General features: G+C 55.7%; 8 protein-coding genes across 8 annotated transcripts; 6 read left to right on the plus strand and 2 right to left on the minus strand.

Annotated features, from left to right (window-relative positions):
- Positions 1-1,157: 1,157 nt before the first annotated feature.
- On the plus strand, positions 1,158-3,698 carry MAM_04059 (intracellular protein transport protein (Sat1); the record flags this gene model as incomplete). The annotated part of the gene is made up of 2 exons (XM_040822858.1): positions 1,158-1,713; positions 1,774-3,698. 2 exons carry the CDS (start codon positions 1,158-1,160, stop codon positions 3,696-3,698), a joined length of 2,481 nt encoding a protein of 826 aa, XP_040679364.1.
- Positions 3,699-6,263: 2,565 nt separating this feature from the next.
- MAM_04060 (WD domain containing protein) lies at positions 6,264-9,329 on the plus strand (the record flags this gene model as incomplete). Its single annotated transcript, XM_040822859.1, has 2 exons — positions 6,264-8,097; positions 8,155-9,329. The coding sequence occupies 2 exons, from the start codon at positions 6,264-6,266 to the stop codon at positions 9,327-9,329; spliced, it is 3,009 nt and encodes a 1,002-aa protein (XP_040679365.1).
- A 937-nt stretch (positions 9,330-10,266) lies between these two features.
- Positions 10,267-13,149, plus strand: MAM_04061 (Bromodomain protein; the record flags this gene model as incomplete). The annotated part of the gene is made up of 1 exon (XM_040822860.1): positions 10,267-13,149. One exon carries the CDS (start codon positions 10,267-10,269, stop codon positions 13,147-13,149), a length of 2,883 nt encoding a protein of 960 aa, XP_040679366.1.
- A 518-nt stretch (positions 13,150-13,667) lies between these two features.
- MAM_04062 (uncharacterized protein) lies at positions 13,668-15,549 on the plus strand (the record flags this gene model as incomplete). The annotated part of the gene is made up of 2 exons (XM_040822861.1): positions 13,668-14,301; positions 14,429-15,549. 2 exons carry the CDS (start codon positions 13,668-13,670, stop codon positions 15,547-15,549), a joined length of 1,755 nt encoding a protein of 584 aa, XP_040679367.1.
- A 325-nt stretch (positions 15,550-15,874) lies between these two features.
- Positions 15,875-17,428, minus strand: MAM_04063 (phosphatidylinositol:UDP-GlcNAc transferase subunit PIG-A; the record flags this gene model as incomplete). Its single annotated transcript, XM_040822862.1, has 2 exons — positions 15,875-16,871; positions 16,947-17,428. The coding sequence occupies 2 exons, from the start codon at positions 17,426-17,428 to the stop codon at positions 15,875-15,877; spliced, it is 1,479 nt and encodes a 492-aa protein (XP_040679368.1).
- A 332-nt stretch (positions 17,429-17,760) lies between these two features.
- MAM_04064 (DNA/RNA helicase, DEAD/DEAH box type) lies at positions 17,761-20,313 on the plus strand (the record flags this gene model as incomplete). The annotated part of the gene is made up of 1 exon (XM_040822863.1): positions 17,761-20,313. The coding sequence occupies one exon, from the start codon at positions 17,761-17,763 to the stop codon at positions 20,311-20,313; it is 2,553 nt and encodes an 850-aa protein (XP_040679369.1).
- Positions 20,314-20,466: 153 nt separating this feature from the next.
- On the minus strand, positions 20,467-21,495 carry MAM_04065 (tetraspanin Tsp3; the record flags this gene model as incomplete). Its single annotated transcript, XM_040822864.1, has 4 exons — positions 20,467-20,709; positions 20,779-21,289; positions 21,366-21,394; positions 21,466-21,495. 4 exons carry the CDS (start codon positions 21,493-21,495, stop codon positions 20,467-20,469), a joined length of 813 nt encoding a protein of 270 aa, XP_040679370.1.
- A 2,197-nt stretch (positions 21,496-23,692) lies between these two features.
- MAM_04066 (uncharacterized protein) lies at positions 23,693-24,187 on the plus strand (the record flags this gene model as incomplete). The annotated part of the gene is made up of 2 exons (XM_040822865.1): positions 23,693-23,860; positions 23,936-24,187. The coding sequence occupies 2 exons, from the start codon at positions 23,693-23,695 to the stop codon at positions 24,185-24,187; spliced, it is 420 nt and encodes a 139-aa protein (XP_040679371.1).
- Positions 24,188-24,614: the final 427 nt, after the last annotated feature.

The following is a 24,614-nucleotide window of genomic DNA, read 5'->3' on the forward strand; positions in this document are numbered from 1 at the left end:
GGCTAACTAGTCCAGTTATACTGGAGAAGTCCTCACTCTGGCCCCTAAATTTAGGGACGCCCATGATATTAAACCTCTCGGTACATTTTTCGATACCGGTCTCGGGGTTTGTCTACATAACGCTTTTCCCTATGTCTTTGTACATTTTGGACTGCTAAGACCGGCTAGCTGCACTGCAGAATGAACTGATAATCCCCCGTACGCCGCCTCCACCCGACGAGAAATCCGCCGACTCAGAACTAGGCTCTATGTCGGAGGAAGATATTCGGCTCCTCGCGAAGGAGATGCTCCGTATTAAGCGAGAGGCGGAAGTAAAGCAGGTACGGCGTATGTTGGTTGACCATCTGTCATGATATGGCATCTACAAGAGTCGGCCAGGCAGCTAATTCCGGTTGAAGAAAACACCATTGTTACCATCCAAGCGCACTGTTGATCTTACGGTACGATGTGATGGAGGTAGCAAGACACCACCCGTACTAGGTGCCAAAACGAGAGGCCGATACTGATGTAATTGAGCTGTCAGACTGACGTAGGGATGGGTTGCGGCGGATGACCCTGGGTCTGAAAAGTTACTGTGGTACTTTGCGTCTGATAATACCTCCTTCGATTAGTCCAATTTAAAACAATGTCGTAAATAATTGTTCAGTGGTGATCTCGACGCGGAAAGAAGCCCAACTCGAAAATTACTTGCCGTATCTGCTGAAGATAGATCGAAATACCAGCAAGTTCTTGAATGCCGCGGTCACATGTTTTCTTTCTCGTTCAAGTAGGTATCTATCTTTGAAGGCCCCAGGACGTTCATGGAACGGTGAATGTTTGTCCATGTCGGCCCGTGGCGTGGCCACACCCGTTTTTTGGTGTGACACCTGCCACTCGTGCACGGGCCAACAGCTCAGCCACCGGCTCCCATCTGGCCTGCGAGACTGGCAACTGCAAGTTGCTGGCCCGCATGCATGTGACGGTTGGTGGGAGCTGTGAGCTGTCGATCTGATTTGATCTCAGCGCCCCTGGACATCATCTCCGGAGGCTGAACATCCGTCCGTTGACACATCGACAGCCGAGATGCCGCATCTGCCATTGCCTGGTTAATTGCACAATTCCTTTCCTCACCGAGGGACGCGCAGTCTCGTCCTTCCCTTTTTGCCTTGTTGGACACCATGCCTCCCGACATACCGAGCAACATCCGCGTCTTCGTCCGCTGGCGCGATCAGACCGTCTTCGCCGGCGAGGACGTCAAATGCACCGTGACATTTAAAAATGCCGCCTCGACATCAAGCCAGCAAAGGCAACAGCAGAAATCACAGCAGCAGCAGAAGCCACAGGGGGAAAGACAACGGTTGGCGGTGCCGCTGCAATCTCGCGCGAAGGCTTCTGTCGGCATGGCAGCGCCGCCTCCGACAACCTCGACGCGGGGGCATCGGAGGTCTGCCTTGTCCCTTGGCGTTTCGTCAACCAGTTCTCACAGTCGGTCGGCGTCAGTAAAATGGTCACAAGATGCCAGTGGCGGCGGGGACTGGCGACCGGGCCACGCCCAGAGATCGCTGTCTATTATCTCGATTGGGTCAGCGAACAACGCAGACGAGCATGTTCAGCGGAACGAATCCCAATCGCTACCAAGGACCCAACGCTCACATCGGGGTCATAATCGTGCGACGAGTCTACAGATTTCAGCACATGGCGCGACCTCGCCTGGTCCAGCGGGACCACAATCAGGTAAGCGGCCGCCGTCAAGTGTGTTTGCACAAACACAAGATGGACTGACGGTGTGGCCAGCGCCCTTCTTCCCTCGGCATATGAGCTCTCCCCATTTCAACTCGTCGTACCCTCCGGATCGATTTGGGAGGATTTATGGGGCTTCCACTGCGCCGGATACGCCTGGGCTGGGTGGCCAAGCGAGATCACCAGCCAGGCGAGAGATGCCAAACTTTCGATTTCCTGCATCCCCTGCAACCGCAAACGAAGAAGCTGCTAGTCCGAAACTCAAAATCTCTGATCGATTTCACAGTCCAAAGCAGGTTGATCCTCGTGATTACAACAACTTGACCGTGCGGCCGAAGGGGCACCCGCCAAGCGCCGTCGATCGCCCGGCAGCGAGGATTCTGGCTAGCAATACGATCCCCGGGGGCACACCTCGCAGCAGCGGAGAGTTTTATCCTATGAGCAACAATTCTTCGGAAACATTGGTGTCCGAATATGTGACCCAGCCGCTGGTACGCGGTAATGGCCGCCCACCCCACGTCCGGCGGAGCTCTGGAATGACATCACAACAGGAGGAGGCGCCAGAATCATTAATGATGGGCTATGCTCAAATCCAAGGATCCTTCACTTTGGATGGCTCACTCGTTAGTCTTGGGCCTTTCGAGTCAGTGAAGAAGAAGGGCGCAGTAGGCGGACGAGGTGGCGGGGTTGTTGGCCTTGAACAAGCAAAACGAGACGCCGGCCTCCTCAAAGGTTTTGGCTGGGGGAATATCACCACTTCCCTGGGAGGTTTCCTAGGCGGAGAAGAACTGAGCACAATCAAGGAGACTCGCGGAGCTGTCAACTCTAAATCTATACCCTTGCTAAGCATGCCTCAGTCTATCCTGTTTGTTGACTTGCAACTGGCTCCTGGGGAGAGTCGGTCCTACGAATATACTTTCCGTCTGCCAAAGGGCTTGCCTCCCAGTCACAAAGGTAAAACCATCAAGATATCATACAGCCTGGTCATTGGGACGCAGAGGGCCGGAGGCGCCAAGGAGCAGCAAGTCAAATCTGTCGAAGTTCCATTTCGAGTGCTGGGCAGCGTTAACAACCATGGTGAAATTCTTGGTCACGATCTCATGAGCCCCTATATACTGCTTCGAGACGTGGCGGAGGTCAAGAGCCTCGGTAAGCATGCGAAAGTGCACAAACCAAGGGCCTCATTTGGTACGCCGGCAACCATGAACGAATTCCTCAACTACGTCAGTGGATTGGCTGCCAAACGACAGGACTCGGCGGGAGACGCATTGCTGTCTCCAACAGAGTCGACTGCCCGAAGACGTCCCTCGACATGCGAGGAAGCTGGTACGGCCAAAGAGGCCATCCATCTAGCAATCATGAGAAGCAACATGGCTGGAGACGGACAACAAAGCGCCAATCGCTTCGAAATCGCACGCAACGGCCAACGAGTGGGCGTAGTAATGCTCACCCGGCCGGCCTACCGTCTAGGCGAGGTTGTCACCATGGCAATCGACTTCACGGATGCCGACATAGCGTGCTACGCAGTCCACGCGACGCTTGAAACGACAGAAAAGGTAGACCCTTCGCTGGCCACCCGCTCAGAGTCAAGCCTGCAACGCGTCACGCGGAAAGTGTACGTCGCGTCTTCCGAAGCAGCCATGTACTCGCGCCGTGTTGTCTTCACGCCCACAATCCCCATATCCGCCACTCCAGAGTTCGTCACCACAGGTGTCAACCTCGAGTGGAAGATCCGGGTGGAATTCGTGGTTCCCTACCAGGGTTCGGATACAGCACAACCCGCGGAACTGCAGGTGCCTCATCCGCTGTTGGAGCAGATTTCGCAGGATGAAAAGGGCGGGCTCGTGCTTGTGGCCATGGAGAATCTGACGTGCGAGAGCTTTGATATTTCGGTGCCATTGAGAGTATATGGGGCTGTGGGGAGTGGGCTGGAGAGGCTGGAGAGAGATGAGGCTTCTGAGGAGGGATTGGCGGTGTAAATGGTGCGAGGTATTGCAAATTCTGGATAGCGAGTATATGCCTAAAGAAGTATATACATACGGAGTATCGGTGCGTGGTGTTGACTTTTTTTGTCTAGGATGCTTTAGTAATTAGACGGGATTCCATCATGCGTACATGCTGCAAAAGGTCATGCTGTTTTACGACCCCGAGGATGTGTGCCGTCGACAGACGGAGTTCGGACACGGGAAAATAACCTATGCATGAATCTTTATTTATTTGATTTTTTTTTGATTTTTTTTTTGCAGCACAGTACGTAATACGGAACACGAGCCACGACAGGGCACGCGTGGAGTACGGCAAGATATGCCAAGGGCTTTTTGCAGGAATCCGTGGGCTTATACGGACGGGCCAAGCTACGGAGTACCACGACCGTGCCATCGGCATCCCTGCATCATCTGGACGGTAGATGTGACATGTGCCCATCTGACGTGTCCTGGGGGACGTTGAATACACAGAAGCGGTTGTCTTCTATGCATGTACTCCGTACGCCGTGGCTACTGGAAGGGAGTACTACTTGTTGGCCCAAATCTCAGCTCACCACTGCATCCTTGACAAGCCATCACGTCTGCGATAGACTGTTGTTCGGCAACACCAATAGCTGGTCGCCTCTCAGCTATCAATAGCATCATCAAATCTCGCACACCGTCTGCTCACCAAGCAGCAGCATGTACTGCGTACTAGTGCTGGCTGTTAAATTACCGACAATGCCTCTCGACCCTGGTCTCCTGGTGGACGTTCACCGAAAAGGGGGTGTGACAGGGCTTGCGTAGGGGGGTTCATTGGGGTGGCCTCGGTACGGAGTCCGACGCGCTGAGAAGCCGGAATGTTGATGAGTTCTACTGGCTGCGCGTGTCCGTTTGTGTTGGCGATTTTGGATCATGTATGCATGAACCACGTAGTGGCAAGTATGTGTATCATCCTGGTGTTGGTGGTGTGTGGGCTGTTGCCTCGAGGCTCGAGGAGGTTTGGCGGGTGATTTTGTGTTTGACTCTGGCGGGACAACAGAAGGCATGTAATGAGGTTGGACATGGCAAATCTGTCGGTTGTGTGCGTGTTGCCGACAAGCAAGAATCGAGGAGGCAGCTCGAATGATAATGGTCGCCCGTACGGCAGAGTCCTAGTTATTAGTACTCTCTGTAGGCCAAAGTCGGCATTTGGTGGTGGAGCACATGATGCCGAAAAGTCCCCGGCAAGGGTTCTCCGTACTCGAACCGGGGAGTGGTTCTCTTTGGTGCCCTTTCTGGACAAAGCAAAGAGCGAGGCCAACGCGGGCAAACCTGCAATTCTCTCCAATAACGATGATGTTGTCGACATCAATCTCGGCGCGGTGGCCCGGCAACAGGGGCAATGTGCATCGCAGTGAGGTCGGTGATTATGACGTTTGATTGGCCTCTGGCTCGCAGAAGTGGAGAAGCTCTAGTCCCCATTAGGCCTTGGATTGGTCTGCATGATTGACACGAAGTACGCAGTACACACCAGAAGCTCTTGCAGCTTGTAAAAAGCCAGGGAGCAAGTTGTTTTTGCTGACCTTGCTTGCTGGGGTCTTTTCTCGAGTCCCTTCCTGGAAGCACGGAGCACAAAGCACAAGGTACTGGGTACATACGTCCCACAGCTCCAGCGATCCCATGAACTCTGAATCTCTACTGCTCAGTGCTTGGCCAGTGCCGTGACCAAAACAAATCGGGCGAGCGTTGCAGCTGGAGCTGCAGGTCAGGCAATTGCTCAGTCCGCGTCAACGAGAACTCGGCTCGGCTCTCCTTCTTCTCTCCTCTTCCTTTTTTTTAACTCTCATAGTCTGGTCTGGTTGGTCTGGTGCTTGGTGAGCTTGACAGGCAGCAATTCGTGTCACGTCTTCATCGTCATTCTCTTTCAATTTATTTTTAATCTTTTAATCCTTACGCCGCAAGGCGCCCACAGTCGTTCTGTAAGTTTTAAGTTTCACGTCGATACTTTTGAGCCTTGGCCGTTGTCCTGTCGACGTCGACACTAGCAGGCTCGATTTCGCTCCCCAGCTACCACCATATGCCCATTTGCTGACAGGAAGGGCCTGCTTAGCATAAAGTTCCTTACACTCTGCCATCGTTTGTCTCTCCCTCGGCAAGTCCTCCTGACGATTCAAGTGCCCGAGCGGCGGCTTCATGCCTGATGCTCCTGCCGCTCCGTTTGAGTGCTGCTCTTCGACCTGGACCGCCGCAGACATTGACTTACACCGCCGCGCTCCTCGCTTGCCTCCGTCTACTACTACAACGAGTGTACACATACATGCGCAACAGGGCCATTTCTACCGCTTGTCAATTTTCTATCGAACAAAAGAAGCCTGTACCAGTGACACCGAGAATCGCCTAATATAGTATTTTGTGCCGGCTTTTCCGCCAGACAGCACCCCCGGGCCCTGTCTCGCCTCCCCCGCTCGCTCTGCTCGAGTGCCTGCTTCTGCTCGGCTATCCCTTCAGGACCCTTTTGTTGATTTGAGGCCCCCGGTCCTCCAGTATTCCTAGACGGCATCTGCGTGAGAGACTCTTGAAAGAGTCAATGGCGAAGAGATGGCTGCGATTGCTACTCCCTCCAACAACCGGCTGAAGCTGACGCCGTCTAACTCACCACTTCTATCGAGGCCGTCCAGATTCTTAATCCGTGGACGTTCCATGCACGAGTCGCGGCTCTCACTTAGGAGAGTCGTCGGCACCACCTGTCGCTCGCCCACGGGCTTTGACACCGTCAATTCCTCCTTTGCTTACATTGCTGGAGGTGCTGTTGTGGTCGTAGACGTCGACGGCCAGCTTTACTCGCAACGTTTCTACAGAGCCCGACCGACAGCCGTGCCCATGTATTCAGTATCAAGCTCGCAGAATGCCCCTTCGACTCCCATTTCGACGACGCCCAAAGCCAACGACAGCCGCAATCGCGTGGCTCCCAACTGCAAGGATTCTGGGTACAGCCCCGTGGACTGGGCAGCTGATTCCTCCAGTGGCCCCAAGACGTGGACGAGCCGCGAGAGGATCAAGGCTGCTACGTGCATAGCCCTGAGTCCAGACGGCAGGTATCTGGCGGTCGGCGAGACTGGATATGCTCCTCGGGTGTTGATTTTCAGCCTCTTGGACGCTTCCTCGGACACGCCGCTGGTCTCCATAAGTGAGCACGCATTTGGGGTCACTGCGGTTGCATGGTCTGAAGATTCAAAATATCTTGCGTCGCTCGGTGCCGCCAATGATGGTTTCCTATTTGTCTGGAAAATTGACCCACGGACTGGAGCTGCCAAGCTCTTTCAGCAAAATAGATGTACCTCATACATCAGAGACATGGTTTGGATGGGCAACAGTCTCATAACACTGGGCGTGCGGCATGTCAAAGCATGGAAAATTGAGGATGGAACCATGATCTCGCCGCCCAAGGCCAAGGTTCTGGGTGACACGACGCCATCCACCTCGACACCACAGAAGACCCTGCCTGGCCGAAATATGCTTTTGGGCAGCTTGTTGGAAGCCACTTTTAGCTGTGCTGCTGTTGACGGCAAAAGTCTTATTTTTGGCACAGAGACTGGTGACGTCTGCATTCTCGACGACGACGATAGGCAGATGAAATTGACAAAGGTCTTGAACCTGGAGTTCGCCATCACGACAATCACCATTCGTGGCAAGGTTGTATATGTTGGCGGCAAAGATGGCCATTTCGCCACGCTTGACGTCGAAAGAGTCATGGGTGGCTGCGCAGCGAGTGTTTTGACAACCAGCCAAACATCGGCTGGTGTCGTCGCGCTCGGCTTTCTTCCGGACAAGTTGGTGACCATTGACTCAAAGCAGTCCATTGATGTTTGGAATCCCGACTGTTTACCCGGACAGGATACCGAAACAGCCGCTCATATCCCGATTCCTGGGCATGGAGAACCCATCATCGGCGTTCATTCGTTGCACCGACCGAACAAGGCAAACGCCGCCTTTGTAACCTGGTCTGCATCGGGCAATGTAACTTTTTGGGACGTAGATGGGCAGGTCAAGCTGACTCTCGATGTCCCTGTTGAGGACTCAGACCCAGACAACGAGGCCACTTTGCCAAACCAACTCACGAGCGCCCGCACTACAAAGAGCGGGAAGCTACTAGTGACAGCAGATCGTCAGGGAATCGTCAAAGTCGTCGACGTAGATTCCAAGGACTGCCTGCTGGATATCAAGGCGCACTCATCTGACTGTCTTTGCATCAGCATATATGACGAAGAGTCCAAGTTTCTTATGGCTTGCTGCGGCAGAGACCGGACCGCCCAGTTATTCCACCGCGACTCCACCGGCCGGATCGAGCATTTTCAGACCCTTGAATTTGCTGCAAAGGTCATTCAGGTGCTCATCCCGGCAGATGACAAAGTCATTACATGTTCACTTGACCGTACGTTGCAGGTACACGACATCGTCTCCCGAGAGGGAGAACCTGACGTTATTGCAGCCATTCCCTCCAAAGTCATTAGTCTGAAATCATCACCCACTTCAATGACCATGAGCCCGGATAACAGGACTATTTTTGTTTCTTCCCTGGATCGGTCCATATACCAATACGACTTGGCAAGTGGCAGACAGCTTTGCTGTTTTAAATGCATGGATGAGGGTGGTGTAGAAGCCGTCGTTCTGGATTCCTTGTTCGTCGGCCAGTGGCCCTCCAAGGACGTTGGCTTCTTGCTAGGGTCATCAAATACCGATAAATCTATACGACTATATGACGCCAATTCGGGCGCATTCTTGGACAGGGAATGGGGCCACACAGAGGCAATCAACGGCGTCTCTCTTGTCGAAGATGACGACGGCACGAGAAAAGTTGTCAGTGTGGGCTCGGATGGAACGATTATGGTTTGGACGCTGGATCTGAACGATCCTTCACCGAGGTCGATGAGTAGGGATCCATCACCAGTGAAGGAGGCAATTAACGTTGGCAGTCGACCGACGTTGCGAAAGGTTTTATCCAAGGCGGACCTGGCCGAATTTCAACGTCATTCACCATCACCAGCGGGACGTCGGTCACCCCCCCGATCCGTGCGCCGTCGAACATCACGAGTCAATCTCGGAGCCGCCCCCTCAGCAAACCGAACTCCAGTTGGGAACTTGGCGGCCAGCCCAAGTGACAGCGCCATCAGCGAAGACACTCCATCAAGAAGAGGGCCTTGGGAGATTAACAGAGGCGACAGCCCTCCTGCCAGCCCAAAGTCAAGGGTTAGTAGAACGCCTTCGATGCCAGCTTTGTCTGCAGTCGCTAAGAGGAAGTCTTTATCAAATCTTCGCGGGCCGGGCTCTTTGAATACGGCAACAGAGCAGGCTTGCCGCACTCTGCGTTCGTACAGAAAGAAGCTGTCGTCTGCTGAGCCCATTACTGCTGAGGGCTTGACAGAGTTAGATCAAGAACTGCGTCTCACGGCCGTCGCACTTGGCGATCGCGCCATCAGAAGCAATGCTATCAACGAAACGGTCCTCAGTGGCCTTTTAGACCAGTACTCAGAAAGGCTGGTTACTTTACTGGATGAGAAATTGCGGCTCACCAACCAGCTGCCTAAAAATCAGGAAATGGACACCGCCAGCAGTGACGATCGACCTCGCAGCGCGGATGGCTCGTCGAGCTCCTCGTCTCCATAGCATTCATTTCGTCTCATGTTTTATCCAAAAAACAGTTGCTTTTCCTATATTGAGCGTTCGAGGGAAGTACCACACTACTGGTCCATTTTTGTGGACGTGGGACGACGGCGTTTTAGGTTGCTCATTTTTCACAGGAAGGAGCGCGGCGATTGGAAAAGCTGCCTGGAGTGAATCAGAGTCGATGCGCTTGACATCACTTTTTCAATAGTGATATGATACCACTGGAATAGGCGTTACATGAATTCAGCAGAAACTCTCGGGTTTAACCCAGAGACAAAGGAATGTTTAGTCTTCGGCGGCGGCATCACGGCACATTCCTGGTATTACTGGTTCGAAACAAAAATTGGTGAAAAGCTGTGATTGCGCTCTTCTCTTCCAGCGTAGCGACCAGTTGACTAGGCACAAAATAATGTCAAGCACCAAATGGTTGATGTCGATGTTCATGCCAATGCTCAGGGGGTGTCACGTGATCGGTGTAGTACTTTGCCGTTTCGTTTTTGTTTTTTCGCTAGGACCCGTTCTCATCTTCTCTCTAAAAACGCTCCCGAGTCCCGACAAAACGCCAAACCAGGACCAACTCAGCTGTATCACGTGATTTTTGGACAGCCGATGGCGAGCAGATAAGAAAAGGTTACCAGTCAAGGCAGAGAAAAAACCTTCAGGGAAAAAGCCTCAAGGCGCGTGACAGCACCGTGCAGTTGCCGATTTGACGTTGCTCAAGTTCTTTTGTCGCTCAATTCGGCCGCCGCCAAGCCTTTTTCTTCGAATCCGACGACTGACTGCATGACGTATGTGCCTCCCCTGACCAGATGGCCAGTAGTCGACGCGGGGGCGAGAGCTAACCTTTGGATGCAAAATCTCATAGACACTGGCGCCGATTCATCTTGTTGCGAAGCGCAAAGGTCCTCTCGGTCACTGTCGAGGTGGACCGCGGGGCATGAATCATCCGACCGCATATACGCCCCTCGAGTCGCTCTTCCTTTTCCAGTCGCTGCTGACACACGGGGCCGACACGGGAGCGTTTGTTCGGATTTCAGAGATACTCAAGAACAATGCGCTCGTCAAAAGCGACAAATCGTTCGATGCGGCGCGTTTAGCTCCCGATGCGCTGCAGCAGCTGTTCCTCTTGCTGCTACGCGAGGAGGCGAAGAACGGGACCGGCTCGACGACCACAACGAATGCCACAGCAACAACTGCGGGCTCGAGCACAACGGCAGCAGATGCGTCGGCATCGCCCGCGCCGCGGAAGAGGAAACTGGGCAGTCCACCATTGCCGGCTCTCAGGGAAGCTTATGAGCACATTGAAAGGGTTCCAGCGTTGGTGGATCGACTATATGCCAGATACCGGGATACCATCGTGAAGGAAATCAGGGAAGACGAGGAGAAGTTTGCAACGGTCCAGAAGCATATCCAATGTCTCGAGAAGAACGAGAACGAGAGATTGGCAAAGGCGGCAGCGAGTCAGAATGCCGCATCGACGCTAGCTCCTCGAGATGGACGTCCGAATCCTGGTCAATCTCCAACTCCTGCCCCTGGGCAAGCCGGCGTTATCAAAAGACCCATGTCTACGACACCAGTTTATCCGCCAAGACCGCCTTCAACTTCGACTGTGCAGCCGTCAGTCGCAGCGCCCAGTCACTTGCAGACGGGCACAACCCCAGTCCGGCCGCCGCAGCCTTCGCCAAAACCTCCAAGTACCACGGCATCTGGACTACAGGCGCCGGCCGGAATGCCCCAGCCTGGGTCCAGAGTTCCGCAGCCGCCTGGCCAGCCTCCGAAGCCGGCACTATCGCCTCGTCCAGACGCTGCTGCTGCTGCTGCTGCTCTCAAGCCGAAGGAGGCCACACCGTCGGCCGCGGGGCAAGCAGCAGCCACGGGAACTTTGAAGTGGGAGAAGCCGTATCAACCTCCAGCACCGCAAACTCCGCAAACACTACAAACGTCTGGAACAGCGGCACAGGCCCAGCCTACGGCTCCCATCAATGCTACATCTGGAGCCTCGAGGGAACCGCAGCAGCAGCGGACTCCACAACAGCAAGGACAGTTTGCTGGTCCATTGCCAACTCCGGCTGTGGCTGCCCAGGGCCGACCTATCCCAGGGAAACAAGTTCTCGTAGCGCCCCAGACTATCGGGCAACTCTCTACGCCAGTGCAACCAGCTCGGCCTCGACCTGGCGGGGTTCCGGCTGTGCAAAGTCAACCGCAACAACAACAGCAGCAGCAGCAGCAGCATAATCCTCGACCGATCTCGACAACGCCTGTTATTCCACCTAGCCGACCTTTCCCCCCTCAACCGGCACAACAGACACCGAGACCAATTGCAGCAGCATCACCAACACCACAAAAGGGTGTCACTGTGCCCACCATAGCCCCTCAAAAATGGACGCCGGCCCAAGCTGCACAGCAGCAACGAACACGACGGCCATCACCCTCCGCCTCTCCGGGCCCCTTGGCGCAGAAGGACAAGGGGAATACTACTCCTTATAATACGCAACCGCCACCACCACGGCCAGCCATTCCAGAACATATTATCCGACAAGCGGCTGCAGCACAAGCGGCGGCTGCGGCTGCGACGCCAAACGCCAAGAAGATCAGCCCCGTCACGGCTGCTCCAAGTACGCCCGGTGCCACAACTCCGATGGCCGCGCTCACCCGCGGATTCGGAACCAAATGGGCGTCTCATTCTACTCCTTCTACGCCACGACCTATCACAGCTGAACCGGAGAGCCCGGCATATGAGCCAGTTAGCCCGCCACCTCGTGATACGTCAATACTGTCTGATACGCCAAGGTCTAGTTCAAAGAGAGACTTACCCAAGGGCGGCTTGAAGACGGGTGTGGCCAGACCCAGAGGCCGACCGCCCAGAAGCTCGCACGGAGGGCGTGGAATGAGCACTACCCCATCAATCAGTGGGACTAGGAGAAGCCAGTCTGTTGCTTCCCAAGCCGATGAGCTTGCCATGGATCATCCCATCAGTTCCACACGGATCAAGCGCGAAATTCTCACTCCGCGGCACATTGAGGAAACAGGCGATACCACGGCAGATGAGAGTGTATATGGTCGAACAAATATGGCAACTCCCGGCAGTGCCTCGTCAAGACTCGCTAAACGGAAAAGACAAGAGTCACCACCACATGTACCTACTGCACCTCCCACACAAGTCTTGTGGACTCGCGGTTTCACCAAGGTGTCCTCGTCGGCTCTCGACCAGATCTCAAGCCACCGCGATGCCAACATGTTTGCCACGGGTGTCCGCGAGAGAGACGCCCCAAACTACCGGCAAATTGTACTGCAGCCCCAAGACATCACGTCAGTACGGGCTGCCATCAAGCAAGGGAACAAGGCCGCCATACAAGCAGCAGGCAGTCTCCCGGGCGGCGACCCTGGAACGGCAAGTGTTCTCCTTCCCATATCCGAAGACCTCGTCCCTCCCAAGGGCATTGTCAACTCTGCCCAACTCGAACGGGAGCTGGTCCACATGTTCTGCAACGCCATCATGTACAACCCCGATCCTGACCGAGGGCCCGGCCCTGCATTCCTGAAACGTTCCCGGGACGAGGAGGAGGAAGTTGTAGGCTACCACCTTGACGAGAACGGCGTGGTCAAGAATACGCGCAGCATGTTTGTGGAAGTCGAGAAACTGCTTGGCGATCTTCGCAGCGCAGAGAAGGACCGCGGTGCACCACCGCCCTCTGCCACACGTCCAGCCAGTGTCGCGACGCCCGCAGACGACACTGCCGAAGACGAGGACGAACTGGCGGGGGATGGGATCACGGCGGCCAGCGCCGTGAAAAGAAGACGGACCACGACGAGGAACTAGGCGCCTTGGAGGGTTTGCAAGAGGCCTTGCCTAGAATCCCACACCAGAAACTCGGGCTAGTCTGACGACCGAGGTGGCTTGTTTGATTATTGTAGAGCGTTTGCATGGGCGGGCTGGTTACATTTGTGTGTTTTGGGTTTTCGGAACTTGGGATGTGGATAGCGTGTAGGATGACAATACTTGCGAGACAAGCAAACATAATTTTCTCTCACCCGAATCCCTCCCTCGATCTTGACTCGATTCTCACGCAACTGTGCTCAGTCCAATGCACGTCTAACCACATGCATGCGGCTGATGCATGTCACACGTGATGAATTGGAACACTGGCTCGCTCGCTCACTCACTCACTCACTCACACAAAGGACCACCGTCAAAACCCAACCTCGTTAGGTTCCACGACATTGTTGAATTCGCATGCCCGCGCTCCCCCCCCCGTCCCAGACCATTCCCTGGAGGGAAAAGGGATTTTTTTTTTAAAAAAAAAGGAATCAGTAATAAACAAAAAGAAGAACAAAGCAATGACACCCGAGGAAGACGCATCCAGCACCAAGACGGCCTGTCCTACAACAACCATTGCCAGCGTCCTCATCCTGCCCGACGGTGAGCAGCCCGTCCACATCGAACTGTGCAATTGGGACCAGATAGACGACTTCCTGACGCGCGATCATGACGAGCACCCCGGCCAGTGGAAGATGTTTGTCCTCAACGGCCTGCACACAAAGCTGGCGTTTGAACTGGCGGTGCGGCTAGACATCGACCCGGGCTTCTTCGACAGCCACGTCTACAGAACAAGGTACGTGGCTCCCTGGCGGGGGGAGGCCAGGCAAGGCCAGGGAGAGGGAGAGGGAAAGGGAAAGGGGCGCGAGACGGAGCAGCAGGGCCAGGGCCGCCGCGGCGTGCACTTCTTCCAGCTTGACTTCCCGCAGGTGGAGGAGCTCTCGATCCCGGCGGGGATCCAGACGTCGAGGAGCTCCGAGATGCCGCTGCTCGAGAGCCGGTGGATGCTGGACGAGAACGTGCTCAGCCTGGCGCCGGACGCGAGGAAGGCGTACCTCCTGGACGGGACGCTGTACCGCTGGGACGGCGTGCTAGTCGGCGCCTTTGGGTACTGGAGGAGGATGTCGTGGTGGTGCAGCGAGCGGGAGAAGACGTGTACGTCTTGCGTCGTGTCCCCCCTTCCCCCTTCCTCCCCCCCCCGTGCTTCTTCCGTCCATCCCGCTCCTCGGGGGGACGCAACGACCCGTCTGGCCTGGTCTGATCTGATCTGACAAACTGGCAGCCGTCATGGTCGTGGACGGGCCGCTGGAGGCGATCCTCCCGCCGCACGTGGCGCCGGCGCTGCCGGCGACGCAGCCCTTCAGGAGCAGCGTGAAGCGGCAGGACGGCGGCGCCGTCGAGGCCCTCGACGGCCTGTACGCGCGGTGGAGGGCCCGCCGCCGCCGCGAGTCCTTCCTCGACGGGTTCCTCGCGCGCGGGAGCGCCTCGAGCGTCTACGAGGTCGCCACCGACGTGGCGCTGCAGCAGTGGCACCTGCTCGTCGCGACGGTCCAGGTCGACAGGGGCCCCAGCCAGGCCAACTACCTGCTGGAGCTCATCTCGCAGCGCGTCGAGAACAACGTGCTCGACTGGCGGCGCTACGTGCGCGGCGCGGGCGCGGGCGCCGGCGCGAACCCGTGGGAGGACCCGGCCGGGCCGCTGCCGCGGAGGAGGGACTCGGCCTTGCTGCAGATGGTGGCGGGGTTCCACGACAAGTACCAGCGGCTGGAGAGGAGGCTGCCGCCGCCGTCGTCGTCGTCGGGCTGCAAGACGGACGCGCTGGCGCTCGAGGTGCGCGAGGACAGGCGCGCGCTGGACCGGCTGTCGTACATGGGCGGCGTGCTGCTGCCCTTTTCCATCGCCGCCGGCGTGTTTTCCATGGCGGGCCGGTTCGCGGCCGGGGGGGCGCTCTTCTTTGCCTACTGGGTGCTCGTGGTGCCGGGGGTCGTCTTGGCCACGGTGCTGGTGTACGCGGACACGCTGCGGACGAAAAAGGTCCGCAAGGTGAGGGCGGCCCGGAGGCGGCCCTCGCGTCTGGCGTGGATGCTTGGCGGGGGGAGGAGGAGGAGAGAGAACGGGAACGGGAACGGCTCGTCAACCTCGTCCGACACGGGCTCCGTGTCCGGGGAGAGCGCGCGGGCGGCGCAGGGCGGCGGAGCTGCTGCTGGCGGTGGCGAGGCGGGATGGCCGCCGTCGGGCGTGGGAGCGCCGATGCCGTGGAGGTCGGGACCGAGGCCGGTCTGGCCCAGGTTCGCCGAGGATGTCGTCATGGTCGACGAGACGGAGGATCTGGGGTGGTGGAGGGCATTGTGGACGTTGGTAGGGTACAGGCCGCTCTGGGCCGTGGATGGTGACGTGCGTTGACGAGCGAGGCTGATGCGTCAAAGGCCTAGCCTGGCTCGCTCCGGATGAGGAATCCATTGGAACAAATGGACCGACGGGTCGACTGCTGACACGCGTTCAAGAGGGCATTCTGCCAGTATGATGTCCGTTACGACGTGACGAAACATGCGACCATCATGTTCTTCTACACATACATCTGCCCACCCGATGTGCTCTGTCCTGAACGCCGAATCGCTAGCACAATGTTCCACGACGGAAATCAACACCTGTTCCACCATCCTGACGATAATGTACACCTCACAAGACGCCATACCAAAGAGAAAAAAAAAAAAAAAAAAAATAGCCCCTAGTCATGGCCAATCCTCCCCTGCGACGTACTCGACCGATTACTTCGGCCTTCCTTTTTCCCTTTGTCCTCCAACACTTTCCTTGGCCAATCGGGACAAATGTCTATATTTTCTCTCGGAAACCACCACTCCAGGAACAGAAAGAACAAATAATCAATCACAACACACAAGCAAAAGAGCTTGCCGGCCCAGATGCCGCATCCATAGTAGCGCTTCAACCTATCAATAAGCGCAAAGTTGCGGACTCTGCTGCCATTGTAGCCGCCCGTGTCGAAGCCATAGAACTCCTCTTCGCTAATGGTACCCGTGATGCCGTCGTAGACCCTCTCGGTGCGCATAGCCACGTTGGACCAGCTGTACATCTTCTTCACCTGCTCGTGGAACTTTTCCGTGCGGACCTTGCCGGCCCGCACGGCGGTTATTGCTTTACACGTCGCCACGACGAGATCGTCTTCCTCCGGCTTGGCAAACGTCGTCATGTGGGAAGGCAGCACCTCGGGAATGCCGCCGACTTGGGTGCAGACCACGTACAGTCCGCAGCTGGCGGCTTCAACGATGACGGTGCCAAAGGCCTCGGTCAGCGAAGGGTGGAGGTAGATGTGGCCGCGAACCATGACGTCGCGGACGTCTTCGTGCCGCACAGGACCAAGCATCTCGACGCGGTCCTGGAGCACGTTTTGCTCAATCATTTGCTCCAGGTCAATGGCCTTGGGGCCGGAGCCGGCAATGATGAAGCGCGTGTTGGGATGGGTTTCCAGGATGCGGGGGATGGCGGCTGTCAGTAGATCTGTGCCCTTGTTGTAGAAGAGGCGGGAGATGACGACAATAGTGATCATGTCGTTTGGCCCGACGCGCTGGGGCGAGGGATCCGGGGCGAAGGGCGCGCCGGGAGAGGATGGGGGGTCTCTCGGGCGAAAGTTTTCTGCCACGACGGCGTTGGGAATGACGGAGACCATTAAGGGGTCCAGCGATGCACGGAGGACGGTGTTTTCCTTGCTATTGAGGGTTCACGTCAGTACACTGACCGGCGTGATGTGCGTGCGCAGTGATTCTTCGTCTGCTTCTTCTTACCATGTGTGGCTCACACATATGCTGTGATCAACGTCGCTGAGAATAAACTTCAACAGCTTGTTGGTGAGAATGCTCGCGGCATCCGCGAACCCAAACAGCGAGTGATCCGTAAAGACGGTCCTCAGGCCCATTGTCCTCGCGTGAAGAATACCCTCGTGGCACAAGCAACTCAAGCTTCCATGCCCATGCACAATCTCAATGCGCTCCCGGATGAAGATGTATCTGAGAATAGGGAAGAAGGAAAACACCGTGGGAAAAGTCGCCTGGCGGTAAATGACAAGAAACGGCACGTGGTACACCTTGAGCCCGTTGGTGAGATACCGGACGCCCTTTCTATCGTCGTGAGAATGTGTAATAATGATGACCTTGTGCCCCCGGTCAATGAGCTTGCTCGATAGCTGGTAGATGTGAGACTCGATGCCTCCTGGTTGTGGGAAGAAGAAGTCGCTGACCATGGCGATGTTGTACCGCCGGCGTGTCATTTTGACCACGTGATGAGAGACATGGCCCAGCTTGTTGTATGACGTCCCGAGAGTAATTGCTACCGTGGCGCTCGCGACACGGCAACGTAGAGCGTAGACGCCTTAGACGTTCTTTACTTGAAGATCGACGTGACATCTGGAGCTGCCGAGAGCTTTCAAGGCGCAGGATTCTGATAAGATTTGAGACTCGAGAGACGGCGGTGAGGAATGGCAGAATTGAGATAAGGATCCGACCCGCCCAATTTTTTGGACATGAGCAGCATCGACTTCTTTTCGCAGAAATCCAATCCTGCTACTTGCTTGCTATTTTGGGGCATTGAGCACCTGGGGCCATGTACGCGAGGTATGTGCCTACTTCAAAAGGCGCAAAGCCTACAGTCCCCGCTGAGTCCTCAGCCCCGAAGCCATCATCACCGATCGCTTCAAAACTTGTTCAGGCATTCAGCTACACGCGCTACGTCCCAGGAGCCAAGTCGACCGCGAAATCTTCTGCTCCCCCTGTTTCCCCACCGAATTCAGTACAATATTTCGACGACGACGAGGCCAGTTTCACGCCGAAAAGGAAGCGAGAGCCAACGGCCGATCAACAGCACGAGTCGGAGGCCAAAAAGATCAAAAGATGCAAAGATGCTGCTGCTTCTCGGGACGACAGTGCAGCGGTGGATTTGCGGACGGGTGCAAAGAAGAAGAACAGGAGAAAACGAAAGCAACGGACGCAGGCTAACGATTCCGACGACGAGCCGGAGCGCACGACGGCAAAGTTGAGCTCTAGAACACAAGACAAGGCTGAGGAGCCCAAATCTCTACAATATGACAATGCCGCCATCGAAGAAGATTTCGCCATTGAAAATTCGGAAAATGCAAGCGGCTCCAGAGACAGTGATGTCGAGATGGCCGAGGCGCCTGCCCCCGAGGCGAAGGAACAAATAAAGGGAAACAGGCCGAAACGGGAGAAAAAGAAGAAACACGCCAAGGGAGCAGCAGAAGCGGATGATGATGACGAAAAGGAAATGGCACGGCACAGGGCAGTTCTGGAGCGCAAAACCAAGTCCATCAAATTGGCCACCGAAGTCGCACAAAAAAAAGGCGATGAGTCTGATGACGAAGCTGTGGAATCCCATGGTCTGGAGCCACTGCCTCAACCGGCTCCCGTGCCAGAGGACGAGTCCAAGCCGACGTACGACACGCTTCCCCCGTGGCTGTCCAACCCCATACGAGTTTCGCAAGACACAAAGGCGCCATTCACAGACCTGGGCATCCTAGAACGACCATCGCGGGTGTTGGTAGAGAAAGGCTACAGGGAGGCCTTTGCAGTTCAGACTGCCGCTATCCCTCTACTTCTACCAACCAGTAAACACCAACCGGGGGACTTACTTGTGTCAGCAGCCACGGGTTCCGGCAAAACGCTTGCGTATGCACTACCCATTGTTCGCGATATTAGCAACGGCTTGGTCACAAGGCTACGAGCCCTCGTGGTCCTCCCCACGCGAGAACTTGTTAAGCAAGCGCAGGAAGTTTTTGAGACCTGCGCCAAGGCCTACGAGGGGGAAAGCCGCAAGCGAGTCCGGGTCGGCGTTGCCATTGGAAGTCAGTCTATCAAATCAGAGAAAGAGGCCTTGATCGAACGAGAGTCGCGTTATGACCCGGAAGCCTACAGTAAAATCCAGGAGGAGCAAAGGCAGCAGCGTGCAAAGACGTGTTCCGCCGATGTCGACGATGTACATGATTTGGATTCCATCCACATCAATGCCCGCCTCGGGCCTTGGGCAGGCGAAGTTGTGGACTTTTGTTCCAAGGTAGACGTACTAATTTGCACCCCTGGCCGCCTAGTAGAACACGTTGAACAGACGCCCGGCTTCAGCCTCGACTACGTTCGCTGGCTCGTCGTCGACGAAGCGGACAAGCTGCTCGCGCAAAGTTTCCAGGGCTGGCTGGACCTGGTGCTGGAAAAGTTTCGGGTCGATGAGTTTAGTGCTCGCGGGTTTCCCGACGTGGCGTACTCTGGTGTCCGCAAGGTGATTCTCAGTGCGACACTGACGAGAGACCTAAGCCTCTTGAATCAGCTGGCGCTGCGGAGACCGCGGTTAATCGTGCTGGAGAATGACGATTCCGTGCAAGTCACGGAGCATACTCTGCCCGTGGGCTTGCGTGAGTTTGCAGTGCGGGTTCACGAGGCGAATCTCAAGCCGTTGTATCTTTTGGATCTCTTGAGGCAGTCCCACATGACGAGCGATGTCGGAAATGGGGATTCCTCGTCGACGTTGAAGGCGGATGAGGATATGTCTGATGGCTCCGACACCTCTTCAGATTCCGATACGACCTCGGACTCGGACACTTCAGACGGCAAAAGCACACCCACACCGCCCAAGACACAAGTTCCCATCTCGCTCATATTTACCAAGTCTAACGAATCTGCCCTGCGACTCTCGCGCCTCCTCGCACTCCTCGACGCCTCACTCACCAGCCAAATCAGCACCCTGACATCCACCACGCCCACTCACATTCGTCGCAAGGTCCTCCGCGCATTCACAACGCCTTCATCCCCTGTGCGGCTCATTATTGCATCTGACCTTGTCGCGCGGGGTATCGACATCCCTAAGCTCGGCCACGTCATCAATTACGACTTACCCGCCAGTGTAGCTGGCTACGTCCACCGCGTGGGTCGAACAGCTCGCGCGGGGCGGCCCGGGTGTGCATGGACTTTGATTGACGATGGCGAAAGTGGTTGGTTCTGGGGCAAAATCGCAAAGAGCTCAGCCGTAAGACGGACACAGAAGGTGGAGCGGACGAGATTAGAAGAAATGACTGAGAAGAGGGTGCACGAGTACGAGGCTGCGTTGGCTACACTTGGTAAGGAAGCTTTACAATTGAAAAGAAGCAAATGAGCAGTCCTTTACGACAATCTTGAAAGTACACGAGTAGAGATGGATGACAAACTCCGTGCATATGCTTGTCCCGTGCTTTGTAAAAGAGAAGAACGTTGGGGGGAACCGGGTTACTGCGGTATATTTGTTTGTTTGGGCGAAGGAGGTTTGTGATCAGTCGTTATTGCGGTGGTTGGCCTCCCCGGGCGAAGAAGAGGGTTCAGCAACGGGCATCTGGATAGCGCCGTATCCTGCCTGGGCAGGCTCGCCTTGTTCGGAAGATTCTTCAGATTCTTCAGCGACGGTGGGCAGACGCCTTGAGCTTTCATCGTCGGTCTCGCTAAAAGGTTTCCAGTCCTCCGTCCGGAGGGCAGTCCACCAAGCTGTTCGTTCTCTCATGATTAAGAGGCCAATCATCTGAACGCGCATTAGCGATGAAGGCTCGTTGGCACTCGCTCAGGATCATGCTGGGGGAGAGGAACTCACCTGCATCAATCCAACTACAGCCACAACCCCAAAGTCAATGCCCGACGCGGCCCGCAACGCCCCCGTCCAGGGCTGCCTGCAAGCTTTCGTTCGGCCGTGGATCTCGGCGCACGTACCGCCCGGTACATTGTGGAATGGGTACGCCCTGTCATCGACGGAATTCAAACCGCAGCAGTTGTAGGTATCCTGTATGAGCACAATGCAATCCGCATTTTTCGCTTGGTAAAGCTTATCCCACCCGTAGTCGATGAGGAACTCGAGCGCGGGGGACGGCACGACGCCTCCGAGGAGCAAAGTCGCGAGGACGGCGGTTGTGATGGCCTGGAGGCCCTGGAGGCCGATGGGGGCGAGACGTGTAAAGATGTCGCCGGACGTGAAGGTGTGGGAGGAGCGCAGGAGGTTGGGATATATATAGGCGTTGAGGAAGGCGGTGATGGGAAGGAGGATGCTGAGGATGGTGATGGCGGATGAGATGGGGAGGGAAAGGTGTATGGTGTGGTAGTGGATGACGCTGGATGATGATTATAACGATTAGCCGGTGCCTTCCTTGGTGGGAGGGAAGAGAGGGCCCGGGGCTTTACACTCACACCGCGACGGCGAAAAGAACGACACAGACCTTGTGGTGGTTTAGCTGGCTGGCTGCTCGGGGGCCGTGGTGATGCAGACGCGTGATGAGTCGTGACTTACAAGCATGTACGCGATGCCGGGGTTGAACATGGTGCCGGACAGAAGTCAGCACAAAGCCGCTGGGTGGCACGGCGTCGTGTGAAGCCGAGGACAGAAGGGCGTGGAAAAATGTGGCATTAAAAAGGGCGATGACGGGGTTGGGGTTGAGGTTGGGTTCAGATGCAGATGCAGACGCAGACGCAGACGCAGACGCAGACGCACATGCACATGCACATGAGCGCGTGGCTGGTTGGTTTGGGATGTCGTTCCATGATGGGCTGATGTTGTCTCACTCCGTAGCCTCCGCAGTCACTCGGTACTCCGTACTCCGTAGGCAGTTCTAGTTGCCAGGCCACCAAGGCAGGTGGCTCATGGAGTGTTCCTTCTCTGTTGGGACAGATGTGGATGGGACACCCGGACCAATTATCAACATTTATTTCCAGATAGTCTTGTGCAACCTCGTCCCCGTCATCCGCCACGAAATGTTCGAGTCGCAGCATCGACAAGTGTCAATTTGGCCCGTCTATTCCTGGCACTGCAGTCTGGCGTCATGGCCAGCAACCTCCACATACACACACATACGCCATAAAACTCTGTACCAACGTCGCAGACGCATCTTGTCACCCTCTGGCTGGAGATGCCATGGTCGAATATCTTGACTTCGTCTGAAGTGCTGCCGTTGGGAAACAGATACTTGAGCAGCTCCAACAACGGCGATGTGTCATGTGTTTCCTGGGAGCAAGTATAGGCCTTCCTACACTGGAAACGATGAGCTCCTCTGCGGGATCCATTGCTCAATTGGGCAGGCAACCAGCATTGCGGCCAGGGGGATACGTCTCGCAAGCATCAAATCTCTCATGAGGAGCCCGAGTCGTCGACATTTACAAGGGCCGCTAGCAATGCGATGGACTGCGAGGCGCTGCTAGATTTGAGACCAAAAAAAAAAAGCCGTTACTCGATCAATGTGCTTCCATGGCAGCCATACTGAACGTCCTCGCCGAGGGTGTGAGCTATCCCGCCCCCGTATCTCTGGCAAGCAGAGTCAGAAGGGGTGCAGAATTCCGATTCGACGGCGGAAGACAGGAGGAAGGTTAGCCGTTACATCAGCCATCAGTTTGAAGAACTTGTTCAGCATGATTGCCAGGACGGGGCGGTTTGTAAACCGACAATCCATACGGTCTACGGCACTCACTGTGTGACTTGTGTTGGTCCATTTACAGACAGATAGATATATGTGTCGTATTGCAGCAAACTCCAAGTCCTACCCTCCCATCATGCCTCGCGAAACCGGTTCATGGGGCACTGATTACCCGTGGTTCATATCCAGACAGCAAAGGATGAATTTCGGTACAAATCTCGGTCTGGATAGGCAGCGGGTGCGGTGCTGCTTTAGTATTCAATGTAGAAGGAGTATAACCAAGGTCGTATGAGGGATCTGCTGGTCGTTAAACGACCCCTGCCGTTTCCCCAGGTCGAACAATACATTTAAATGGTCGGATATCTAGATGGTGCACGCTGCAGCCTCGCAGCCATGCGAAGACCCGAACAGGCAGGTTACACCGATGCCTTGTTCGCATTGCTGTCAACTCACGGATAGTAGATGCCGGAGGAATATGAAGTTCACCAATGTTATCTGCTTGCCCGAGACGCCACGACGACTGACACAGGTCACGAGGGCCAATCTGCACCCTTTCGACACCGACGCAGTTGCACCTCATCAAGTCAGATTCGGGCAATGGAACTTTGAGTCTTGCCGGTTCAAAAGACGGCCGGTTTGCTCAGTTGAGCATATATGAATGAGTAGTGGCCGCGACAAGCTCGAAAAATATCAAGAGCATGGACGATTTTGTGTCCCGAGTTTTGTCTCTCTTCTGCTCTTGACCATCCTCGCCAGCTCGCTCCGTCGTTGACTATGAAGACCGTCAGTCTCAGCATCTTGGCCATGGTTGCTGGAGTCCTCTCGGCTCCAGTCCCGGAACCAACGCCGGTAGGTTGCATTTCCTAGGAGGAGCAAACAAAGCCATGCGGCTGAATCAGCTAATGAAACCCGTAAGCCTGGTATCCCGAGTGCATCGAGTGCCAGGACAACGCTGAACAGCCTTCAAGTAGCAACCCCCCTGGACGACGGCACCTACAACCGATCCCTCTTTCGCCTCTGGGACATTGTTCACGGAAAATGCAATACTCGGCATGTTTTCAGGCCCTTCCAAAAAATCCGTCCCGTGAATCACCGCTCTTGTCGCTAACCATGGCCAAAAGAGACGTGGTGCTGATACGAGACGGCGAGCACGTCGAGACGAATCGCAACTGCGTCCCTCAGTCGGGCAAATGGACCAGTCCATACGACGGCCTGGTCTTCACCCAGGGCCACAAGCTGGACATTGATCACTTTGTGCCTCTGAAAAATGCGTGGATGGTGAAGAAGAGCCCGACCTCTTCCCCTGCCGTTTACTCTGGACAACGTTTGCCGGCGCTAACATGTGAGTGACAGTCCGGAGCGTCCGAGTGGACAGACGAGGAGAGAGAGGCCTTTGCCAATGACTTGGTCCGCCCGCAGCTCTGGGCCGTCTCTGCTCACGCCAACCGGCAAAAGGGGGACAAGGGCCCGGACAAGTGGAAGCCTCCCCTGGCGAGCTTCCACTGCACGTACGCCGAGTCCTGGGTCGGAGTCAAGGCCTATTACAATCTGACCGTTTCGGACAGCGAGAAGGGCGCTCTGGCGAGCATGCTAGGTCGTTGCTGATTCTGCAGGAGCCTTCCAGATGTCATCCAGGCGCCTTTGTTGCCCGCCCCTGTAGGCCGTCATGGTATTTCGCTCATCTGCAGACGTCGTTGTTATGGGCGGCGGTGGAGTGACAGACATGTAAGGAGACACGGGGCTTATCCTCTACCAAGAAACCCAAATATAAGCAAGCTAGCTGTCGCCTGAGCCGTCACTTGGCGAACGAAATCGTCGTCGTGCCAGTCCCACGTGCAGCTAGAACGAATGAAGAAGGGCGTGGACAAGGTCTCGAGGAGAGCCGCGCGCCAGGGCTCCCCAATCATCATCGTCGCAGCTCAAACGAAGAGACGTGGCTTACTAAGTTACCGTACATACTCCCCACTTAATTCAAAATGAAACTAAATTACTTACTAACGTTAGTAACTAGTTGCCTTACTAGCGAGGCACG

The sequence above is a fragment of the Metarhizium album genome, assembly GCF_000804445.1.
Source record: "Metarhizium album ARSEF 1941 chromosome Unknown scaffold_8, whole genome shotgun sequence".
NCBI lineage: Eukaryota > Fungi > Ascomycota > Sordariomycetes > Hypocreales > Clavicipitaceae > Metarhizium > Metarhizium album.